This window comes from Acanthopagrus latus, chromosome 9 (genome assembly GCF_904848185.1).
Source record: "Acanthopagrus latus isolate v.2019 chromosome 9, fAcaLat1.1, whole genome shotgun sequence".
Taxonomy (NCBI): domain Eukaryota; kingdom Metazoa; phylum Chordata; class Actinopteri; order Spariformes; family Sparidae; genus Acanthopagrus; species Acanthopagrus latus.
Window position 1 is genome coordinate 9556463 of NC_051047.1, and position 11581 is coordinate 9568043.

General features: G+C 47.6%; 1 protein-coding gene across 2 annotated transcripts in view; it reads left to right on the forward strand.

The window, feature by feature from the left end:
* Positions 1–11581, forward strand: part of si:dkey-100n23.5 (cyclic AMP receptor-like protein A) — a 51466-nt gene that overhangs the window by 15637 nt on the left and 24248 nt on the right. For both annotated transcript variants that reach the window (XM_037108858.1, XM_037108859.1), the window contains exons 9-11: positions 3358–3436; positions 6852–6899; positions 11490–11572. In XM_037108858.1, coding sequence (XP_036964753.1) covers positions 3358–3436; positions 6852–6899; positions 11490–11572 — 210 coding nt within the window. The remainder of the gene's footprint in view (positions 1–3357; positions 3437–6851; positions 6900–11489; positions 11573–11581) is intronic.

The following is an 11581-nucleotide window of genomic DNA, read 5'->3' on the forward strand; positions in this document are numbered from 1 at the left end:
TCCAAATTGAGCAGGTCAAGACTATACTCTTCGGTTAATTTATTTACAGAGACCCAACATTTCCCCCATGAGCAACTTGGCAACAGTGTTGAGAAAAAAGTGCCGAAACGTCCGGGCAGAACTGGAACCGGAGATCCAGAAAGGACCCCAGTCAGATTCAAACAGGGGACGTTTTGGTTTGCGGTTGGCACCTTACCCCTTTGGTCATTAGCATTCTCAAATGTGCTAATGAACTGCGAAGATGACAAACATTTCAGTCATCATTATGGTCAAGTTTTGATCATGTTGATGTTAGCATTTAGCTAAGTACAGTCTCCTGTTCTTTTCTTTTAAACTTTTACATGAATGCTTCAGGTGAGACACAGCATACACACCCGGCTCCTCCTTGTCTTTGTGTCTCCCCCTGTCTTTTCGTCTGCCTGGTCTTTCCATCCCTGTCTAAGTGGTTGAACAGGTAGATCATGATCCTTCACACAGCAGCAGTATTTTGCTGGTCAAAGTTGATGGCTGCGTAAGTTGAGAACTAACCAGCACAGGCCGGTCCCTGCTCCCTTCCGTACTCTCATCTCCTACCAGGCACTTCAATTAAGGCTCCTTTCATCTGAGCCTCATTCTTCACTTCAGAGCAGCACTGGAGGGAAGGCCAGGCTAAGGCCGAGAGATTGAATCTCTGCGCGTCGGTGATGATCTTTCTTTCTGCCAGTTTTAAGGCTTCCACTGTGCTCACTGTTGTCCTCTCAGCCCCCCTCTTTGGATATCCGTCTTTCTATCCATCCCTCCCTAGTGGGTCTTTTTGCCGCAGCCTTTTTCTGCTTTTCCGTTCATTCCCAGTATGACCTTATCCCTCCTCCTGTATTTTAATCACCCGATGCTTCTTTCTTATTCCTTCTCTTTCTGGTCCTGACCCGCAATCTGCTGTCATCCATCCACCTTTCCATCCTCACCTCTGTTCTCTTCGTCACTTTTATCTTCCCCTGCCCACTCCGGATCTTCTCTTTTTCTGCCCCCATTTCATTCTCTCTCTCTCTCTCTCAGTCTTTCCCTCCCGTCTCCCTCTTGCTCTCCGCTCTCTCTGGGTAGTGCTCAGCTGTAGAGCACAGCGGACTCTAATGGCAGATCATTATCATGCTAATTAGAGCACTTTGTAGCTGCCGCCCGTCATTCTCTCTTCCTCGCAGCCCCCCCCACGCTATCGTTAAAAAGGCCACCCCCTCCTCTCCCTTCTCCACCAACTCGCCCACCTCCCCCCACCTCGTCTCTCCATCATTAACGGGACGTGCGCTGGTGTAATTGGACGCTGTTTATTCCGGAGAGCAGGTTATTAAATCACACCGAGGTGACGCTCGCTCAGGTCTCCCCTGAAACGCTTTCATCATTGTCCCATGCCATTATTGAACCTGCGTGGATGCGCACATGCACGTGCACTCGCACACATGTTCGGCGATGGTGTTCTTTGTATATCAGTGCGCCCTATGAGATGTGATGTAACATGACGTGTAAAGTTTCACGCTGTGAAACAACCTCCTACTGTTTCAGATTCCCCTGCCAATAAAAAGTTTAATTTGATAATGATCAGTGAAATTTTTTTCCACCCGCAGGCTTGGAAGACAAGTGTGGACAAAGTTAAATTAGGCCAAGGACCTAATATTCGCAGTTTTAGATGCTGCTAAAGTTGCAGTTTATAGCACACACCAAGGACTTTTCAGGCAAAATGTTGGACATTTATTCCCAATACATTTTCCTTTGAAACCATGTGTCCCTTTTATTTATGGGTCACCGTCAGATTCAGTCTCTCACTCTCTGAATGTCAATTGAACTTTTTTTTTTCTTCTCTGGATCACGATTAGGCCTATAATTACTCTTGATGTTCATCCTTTGCACAATCCAATATGTTTATCATATAGGTGCATTTGGCCAATACTTCCCCTCTTGCTCTTGTGCCAGGTGCTCTGGAGTACTTGGCTCGTCACGTCTGCTCGGAGTTACTGATGCTGAACAGACGTGGTGGCCAGGAACCTGTCTATCAAAGCGAGACAAAGAACGGTTTCATGATTAGAGGGAGAGGTTGAAACTCGTTGGAGCTTACATCACCTCCCAAGAGGTTATGCAATATGAGGCTGCCATACCATACAAAGCCGTCACCCCCGTTCCTCTTACTCGTCTCGCTCCCTTTACTCTGCTCAGAAATACCTGACATGTTATTTTTCTCCCCCGCGCCTCCCTTGATTGTCAACCCTTCATCCCAGAGGAATGCCACGCAGTTCTGGTGTTGTGACTTTGGTGGCATTTCGGTCTTTGTCACCCTCTCTCTCTCTCTTTGCTCACTGAAACTATGTGCTGTAAGGTCCAGAGGTGCTGACTCAGGCCTGTTCCACTCTGTCCTGTTTATGTGCACACTGGGTGTCCTTTGTTGATCAAATCCACGAGCTGTGCGAGGTGTCAGAAATGTTGCCGTTTCGTCTGTTTGCCGGCGATACAAATAGGTTTTGTTCTGGGTGGTGATGTAAAGATGATCACAGGTTGTGTAGTTTGCTGAATGTTTAAATGAAGGGTGATGGTCGCGTTGTTAATGTAGCTCAGTTGGTAGAGCGTGTGCCCTAAGTGCAGGGGCTGTATCCTCATCGCAGCCTCTCAAAGTTTGAATTCAACCTGTTGTCTTTTGCTGCATGTCATCCAGTTTCCTGTCACGCTTAAGCGGTACTATCCAGTTGAGTAATGAAAAATAGTGAAAGAGAATAAATTATTAAATTATTATATTTGGATCAGAATAAAATTAAGTGTTTTTTTCTTGGTAATAGTTAAAAGGGATGACAAATCTAAATGGTAAAAGATGGCGGTTTTATTGAAAGCATATGTAAAGCAGGGGTTATATAGTCCATGAACTACCTTGGAAACTTCATCCAGAATATGTAAAGAGAGAGGGGTGTGAGTGTATCGCTGTTTTTCACAAAGCAAGTGGTGGTTTTAGATTTTGCTTCACTTTGCATATTCTATAGTATCTGCTCATTCTTCTCGGTTTCTTTGTAACTACACAGAGCGTGGGGCAGCACGTGTACAACTTTAATACTAAACCTCTGAATGCGTTCCAGAGAATAGCAAAAGTATTTTAAACACTATGGATGCAAGAGAATACAACAACAGACTGTTTATCGAGTCACATGTGTCGAGATTTACCGATTTAGCTGGTTTCCTTTATCCCAAATGGTCCTCCAAAGCTAAGGCCCCTCCCCTTGAAAAAGCACTTAAAGTGAGTCCAAAGAAAAACACCCATCACAGACAAAAACCACAGGAATGATCTTTTAATATCATTGCTCATTTGGAGTGTTCTTACTACGTGCTCGTGTTTGTGATTTGCAGATGGTACGTGCCTCTGTTCAGCCTCATCTTCCTGATGATCTGCTGCTACGCCAGGATCATCTGTGTGGCCAATGAGAGGGTGAGTGCTCAACGCGCATCCAGTCAGCAGCAGCAGCAGCAGCAGCCACTGCAGCGAGACGCAGGCAATTTAGCCGAATCCAAATGCATTGTGACCTTTTAGAGAAGTGACATTAGTGGATGTGACATATCTGAGAAGTCAGGCGGGACTGCTGCCTGCGTGTCCTCATATTTCTGTATATTTCTGAGGAGTACTGTAAAAATAGAGCGTTGAGAAAAAGTCCCTAATATAATTTTATGCGTGCGATCTATTATTCAAGGGTTAGGAGGTAAAATAAAACCGGAATTTATGTGTTCAATATGCTTTAGAATGAAATAACAGTAATCAGCGTAGGTCCTAAGAAATCGCTCAATACAGATGCATTAACACAGAAACAGTGCCGCTTCATCATTCATCCGATTTATCCCGTCTTTGGTCTTATTTTTGTATGTAGGAACATAACGACATCTCTTCAGCAGCGTCTGATTAAAACCGAAAGGAGGTCGGAGTTAAACTAGGAAGTCTGTGTTTAAAACTGTAATACATGTTACACGGTAATCTTACATCTTGCCTCTTTACGTACATTTCGTTAACCTGGGACTTTGTTTGGCGTTTGCAAATCATTCATTCAGAGGACAAAACTTGCCCCAGACACCTGCCAAATGCTGATTGAATATGCGAGTGGCTGGTAGATTTGCTTCACTCAGCAACTAGAACTGCTGAGCTATTGAGGGTCTTGTAAAATGTTTAATATTCACTACCTCTTCAGCGTAAAAGTCATTTCCATTAGAAAAAAAGCGTAAAAATAATGTCCAACATGCAACGAATCTGAATTATTCTCTGAAGCTGCTTCTCATGCAGGTCACATAACTTTTTATGTGTTTACGTGTAGTGTCTAGTCAAAATTAGTCTAATTGATTAGACACATTTGGTTAATGTATCATGCAAAAAATGTCTAACATTGACTTTAATCAAATGTAAATATTTGGTCCTTTTTCCGCTTTTTGTGGCTTATACGTTATTGTACGCTTTCTGACCGTTCGTTGGGCAAACAAGTTGCTCAAAGACTTCACTGTTAGCTCTTTGTACTCATGTGATAGGTATATCTCTATACTTTTTTTTTTAAACATTTCACACTCCAAGCAGTTAATTTGTATAGATAATGAGTCGATTCATTGATTTACCACTTAGTCGATTGACTCCCCGTGTCAGCTCGTCGCTCTCTGTGCTTTTCCACTATAAGAGTGCAGTAGGAGCCCAGCGGCAGCATTCCGCAAAGTTCACATAGCTGCCATTCCCCTGATCTGACGACACCACGCGATGTGGCTGTGGTGCCGGGCGATGGGTGCTGGCAGACATGTGTTACAGCAATATGTGCGTGGGCTCCTGATGTGGCTTTAGCCTGATTCTCCCTCACTCTCTCTCTCTCTCTCTCTCTCTCTCTCTCTCTCTCTCTCTCTCTCTCTCTCTCTCTCTCTGCATTTTGATAAATCACATCAGACTTGCGATGAATAGTCGTCGTGAATGTTGGCTTTCTTTGTCTGGGTGGAGGAGTGAACAATGGTACAGTGAGACAGATTCACAGATAGCCGGGCTGCAGACAGACGACATCGGAGACAGACAGCAGGTAGAAGGGAAGGGAAAGGAAAAGAGACTACACAGCTCTTTATCATGAACGTGATAAAGAGAATGAATGAATGTCGCTGGTTTGCAATCTGCATCTCATAAGTCATTCAGCTCACAGTATTCTGCTGTCTCTCCCTCAGCCTCCTGTCTCTCTCTCTCTCTTTCTCTCTCTCTCTGCTCTCCACCTTTCTCGTTCTCCCTCTCTTTTCTTCCCTACCTCCACCCGTCTCTCTCTCTCCCCCTGTCTCTCCTCCCCCCTCTCTTCCTCTCTGCCTCTACGTCTCTCTCCCCCCCTTTTCTCTGCCGTTTTGCTTTTCTCTATCATATTTATGAAGAGCTCAAGCCTTATCTCTTTTCAGCTGCAGGCTGTCTCACTTGAAAGAATTTCAAAAGCTTTGAAAGCAGGGTAGGTGGTGGCGACGCAACGGGGAAAAGGGATAAAGACGAGCAGGCTGAGTGAAGAGAGGTGGGATGTTAGCTGGACGGAGAAGTTTCTCCGCTTTCCAGACTCCAGACCGGGAAGCGAGGGGGTGGACCGTGGGAGAAAACGACTTTCTCATTAGTATACCGAGTCCAAGTCATTTATACCGGGGCTATTTAGAAAAACATGGACTCATTCTGAGGGACTGTGTAAGTAAAGGGCTTTGAAAGCTAATGAGTCATTATGAGGCCAGACATGGAGGTTTGGGAGTGTGCTGGTGTGTTTGTTTACGTGATCTGTACATGCCCGCTTCTTCCCTCCCAAGCCTCATGCCTCAACACTTAACAGGCTAAATTGCTCGACTTTCCGTGGCGCGGCTTAATAGAGATGGCAACAGAAGCTGGGTACATGCACTGGAGACCTGGCTGAAGGCTAATGGTATTGCCACTTATTATCAGCGTTCGTTGATTTTGATGGATAGTGGTGCTCAGCTGGACAACAAAAGCGCTGCTCTGGAGGAAGTTCAGCCTAACCAGATCTGTTTTTTTTTTTTTTTGTGAGTGCATGTGTGCGTGTGTTGTGCTGCAAAAACACGCTGTGGTCACCAGTAGATTTACCATGACAATCACGTCAGCGCGGAGAAACCATGGCAACGTTGAGTTGATAAATAGCAGAACAGAAGAGCAGTTAGCGTGCACCGTTCGTGCTGCCTCTTTGTGCGTGTGTGTGAAGCTCACACCGGCCTCCGGAGATTTGTCTCTGATGTCTTGGGTTACATAAACCTTCTGGCTTCCTACGGCCCCCCCTCGCCCCTCTCCCACCATCGCAGATCCCAGTTCTGCATGTGAGAATGTGTGTGTGTGTGTGTGTGTGTGTGTGTGTGTTCCTGCGCGTGTCTGTTGACATTTTCCCTGCGCTCCCCCGAGAGAGGAGACAGAGGAAGAGCAAGACGTATTCCCACGTTCTCTCCGGAGATCTCAGATCTGCCACGTTCGCGCCGCTTTTTCCTTTTTCCTTTTTCCTCTAACACTTCTTCAAGAAAATGTCTTCCCTTTCTCTGCACCCTTCGGCTTTTCTTCCTCTTCTTCTCCTTCCCTGTGTCATATTGTGCGCACTGGGGCTGATCAGTTCCTTCTCTTTGTGAGATGCTGGGAGCTGTTTAAGCGCTCCGCTCTGCCTCTAAGCTCCGCGCTTCTGCTGTGAATTAGGCAGTTTTGCGGGGACGCGGGGGGGCGGTGGAGGGATTTTGTCTCTGTGTGATAGTCGCTTGTCACTGCAGGCCGCTTCTCTCTAGGAATACTAACTGATTTATTTAAATGATCACATCACTCTGTTGTTGTCGATGCCCTGACCCTTTTTTCTTCCCCGTGTCGTGTCTTTTCCACACAGATGCAGTCATGGCTGGGAACCTTCAACCCAGAGAGAGAGAGGCGAAAGGTAATGGGCCTATCTGACCGTCGCGTTCCACAATACTCCAGCGCACACATATACATGCCTACACACAGAACTTGAAGATTAGAGAGTGTGCAGGATTAACCCCTCTGCTCTCGCTGGGTATCTAACAGCAGGGAGTGATTTCACCTCTTGGCACCTACTGAAACAGATAAGGACAAGGAAGAGGGTAACGCTACCTGTAACAATTACATATATCCAGAGAAACGGGGCATGAAGAGTATGGAAATGGGAAAAGAGAATATTGATTTGGGAGATAGTGCTTCTTTTTTGTAAATGTGAGGTCTTCTTCTTACTGTAAAGGGGCTCCCTGCTGGTTTTACACGACGATGCCCGAAGACACCTAGTTCATAAGACAAGTTGTATGACCACGTTCATACTTTTGCACATGGTTGTTCACATAAAAATTCACCGAAGTGGTTATGGAACAAATGGGAGGGGGTTGCTTGGGAGAGAAGATCAAAGACTTCCTCCTTTCCAACCTCGGCACAGCTGGTCAGTCACCGCATGACGTTTCATCAGGGTTCTGTTGGCCTGGACGTGGAGACGACCCATTTATACCAAACAGAAGGCCTGCCTTATGAACTCAGGGAGTGGAGTTTAAAACATGTGGGCATGGACGGTCTTACAAACAGATTTTATTGGTTGCATCGTGGGAAACGTAGGATGCTCAACCCATACTGGAGACAAGTGGAAGTCTGGATATCATCGCGGCTGCTGCTTTGATTTAAAAACATCCTTTTTTTTGAAATGTGCCATTTGTGAGTCCTCTAACTTTATGGAGGCACGGTATGAAATTACCCGAGTATCCCGTTAAATTAATAATACATTTCTTGTAAAATGCCGGTGGTGGGAAGTGTTTCTCCTCTCTCTTGTTTCATGTGACCTGCTGGCCGCGAAGGCTGCATGATTTAAACCTTTCCCTGCCCGCTCGTCAGACACAGCCATGGAGACACCAAATCATTAAAATGTAAAGCCTCCGGTTCCACCTAAACCAAAGCGTCCTCCGAAAAAGGCGGTCAGTGTCACGGCGCTACTCATGAAAAGTTAAACGCAGCAATCCCCAGTTGTCTTGCCTTTAGTTACCTCACCCCTCCTCCCCTCCTCCCCTCTCTTCTCCTCTTGCTCTGCTGATGCGCCTCCTCCTCCTCCTCCTCCTCCCTGCAGGGCAAGGTGTGGAGGGCAGGTTAGGGTTAAGGTTATGTAGATGCTGCCCCTAAGTGGCAGATGTAATTACTGCACACTGAACCTGCGTAACCCTCGCAAGTGACGTGCTACATGAATATGTGGCAGCAACACACACGCGCACACGCACGCACACACTGTTCATGTGTGCTAATTGCTATGTGTAGCACACAGTGTAAATAAGTCAACAGTGGTTTTTATCACACTCTCCGTTGCCTCATATTTCTCTTTCCCGGCCGCTTTTCCTCGTTTCCATCTGCTTTTCTCTTCGCCTTTCACTTTGCGCCCCCCGCCCCCCCCTCTTTTCATTTTCTCTCTCTCCCTCGCTCCGTCTCTCTCACTCTTGTACTCATACCCAGCATGAATAAAGCAACAAGCCAGGTTCATGGACATGAATATTTATGAGAGTTTATGCACGCGCCGCGATGCTTTAAAACAACAACAGCCTCCCCGATTGTGCCTGCCAAGCCGGCGAGCTCCGCGTCGTGTGCGTGCGTGTGTGTGCGCGCGCGTGTGCGTGCAGCAGCAGGTGTAAACTAGAGAAAGCGTTTCCTGCTGGGTGTCTGCAGACCGCTGGCTCCGGTGATTTCCATTCACGTCGGCACATCTCTCTCCCTCCGCGCCTCACATGTCCTCTGTTACTGTGTCAGACACACACACACATGCGCGCATGCACGCACACGCACGCGTCTCCTGTTTTGCGCTCACACGTGTAGTTTCTTGCGCTCACTATTCCCGAGCTTCTTTTTTTTCCCTCTCTCTGACTCAGCCTGGCAACATCCCCCTGCCCAGCTACCATCTATCGCTGTGTGTGTGTGTGTGTGTGTGTCTGGCTGGAGTGATGACGTGCATAACTAGTGTTGGCAGTTATCAGGGCTGTCAGTCACATGGTGGTGACGCATCTTTGTGTGTCCCGAGCAATTTGTATGCGGTCTGGCCTGAGTACACACACACACACACACACACACACACACACACACACACACACACACACACGAGCACAGGGTCAGCGAGAGGATATCCGGAAGAGGGACTCAGCCCGAGCGCACACACACACACACACACACACACACCTTTAAACACATTTGCACAACTGCACACACAGCAGCCCGGTCCCGTCGGGTAGCAACAAAGCTGGCTGAGCAAACAGCGAGCCGCTTGTTCGTTATCTTCCCAGGGTGTTTGTTTACTGATCCACACAAGCTTCGCCTTGAGTCACAATGTGAAGTGCCTACTTGTGTAGTCTGTATACGTGTGCGTGTGCCCGCACGCGAAGCCGTGCTTTCCCGGTGAGCGTCACCTCAGCACGCCTGCGTCCTGACCGGCGTGCCAAATTTGTGCTTTTGCGCGTCGCCAACATCCCGACGAAACATCCTCACTGCGAATAAGCTGCAAGGACAGCTGCGTTTGTCTCTCAAGGGCTCTAGAGGAGGACACAAGGCTCTGACAAAACAAGCGTACCTTCTTTTGTTGGGATCCGCTCTCCAGCTGTCAGATAGCGAGTTTGCCTCAGCATTACTTCTGGTTCCTCGACAAAACGCTTCTAGGTGTAACCTGTCCCCAAAAATCTATTCAGTGGGTTTTAGAAAAGCAAAATAAAGCAGTCAAAACGAACAACAGTGGATTAGATGTTCGTGTCGCGTAACATGCATCTTGTTTTGTTTTGTTTTGTTTTGTTTTTTATGAAACAGTGTACAAATGCCACGTTTTAAGTTTTAGTCCTTGTATTTCACTCCGAAACAACCTTTTGAAAAGTCCTTGAATCTGATGTTGGAGAGCATTGTGTGTGTGTGTGTGTGTGTGTGTGTGTGTGCGCGCGCGCGCGTGCATGGAACCTCTGACGCCGGTATTTTTAGAATATAGGTGTTCTCTCCGCGAGCGAGGGTGAGTGCAGTGGGTGGTGAAGGGGCTGGGTCGCTCCTGATAACCGTCTGTAATCTAGCGCGCGTCATTAACGTCGCGACCGCTGCGCCCGCCGCACATAATTACGGTTTCATTCCCCTCCGCTTCCCGTGCAGCGCAGGGGCCTCTGACACGGGAGGGCTGTGATTAAAAACACGAGGCTGTTTAGCCGCTCTCTTCCACCTCCTCCTCCACCTCCTCCTCCTCCTCCACTAGTCCACATCCTGTCTCTCGCTCGCTGAAATTCCTCAAATGCCTGACTCCGCACCTCACCTACATTAAAGAAAAAAAAATCTCAGATCTCCGGCTTCAATTTTTGAAACCTTTTTTTCTCGCACTGAGGCACGCACGGACCTCACTGCTCCTTGGAGCATCCTTCAGGCTCCTGGCTTGCCCTTTCCCCTTCTGCCAATGAGGCATTCCTCCCATTAGACACACAGAAACACACTCACACACACTCACACTTACACACTTGAGATGGCAATAAGCAGAGCTTGACACGGCCGCTGATGTCACAGCTTCCCATTAGTGCCGTTTGTGTGTGGGTTTGTGTATTTACAGCCTGTAATGTGGAACTACGGTAGCAACTTGGCTCTTATATTTATTCCCCCCCCCCCCCAAACTAACACACACATATGCACGCACACACTCATAAGATAAAATACCACCGGGGGGCTCTCGTGATTTTCATTTGAATTGTTTAAAATGCCTGCGTTAGAGCTTGCACGCCTCGGGGTCTTTCTTGTGAGTAATTAATTTCCAGCATGTGGGGGTAGAGACCAGAGCTCGTGGGCCTGCCCCCTGGCACCGACTCTTTCTCTCTGTGTGTGTGTGTGTGTGTGTGTGTGTGTGTGTGTGTGTGTGTGTGTGATGAAAGAGAGAGAGAGATGGAGGCTTTGCGCTGGCTCGGCTACTGCGTCCCAGCCTGGGGGATGGAGGGGGGAGGAGGGGAGGAGGAGAGGAGGAGGAGGAGGGCAGCGCAGCGCAGAAAATCGATCCAGGGGGCCGCGCTTCTCAGCCTCTTCCGGACGCAAGAGTCCTCCTCTCCCGGGAATTAGATAACGGCTTGTAAAAAGCTCTCCGCCGCCAGGCGCCCCCCCTCCCCACCCCGGCTTTTTTTTTTTTTTTTTTTTTTTTTTAGCCCGCTGCCGCATCTCTCCGTCTTTCCCGCCTGATAGAGATATTGAATTCATCCCGTTCACATTACGGCAGAGTATTGGCTTCCAGTTTAATTGGAATCATCCCCGTTTTCTTCTCATAACCGTGTGGATATTGCGTATTATCAGCAGGTTAATATTTTATTAGGTTTTAATTGGCCTTTGTTGTTTGCCTCAGTGCACTGATCTTCCAGTTAAAACCCTGACTGTGCGTGCGTGTTTGTGTGTGTGTATGTGTGTGTGCGCGATGGAGGAGATAGGAAGACAAGAGTGTTAATGTGAACGCTCAGTTCCTCGACGTGGGTCATTAGTCAGTTTTTCTCTCCTCCAGGTTTCCTTGGCGGAGGAGATCAAGCCGCTGAAGTGGTACCCCTCCGTTTACCTGCTGGTGTCTATCTTTCCCCTCATCAACAGGTAACACAC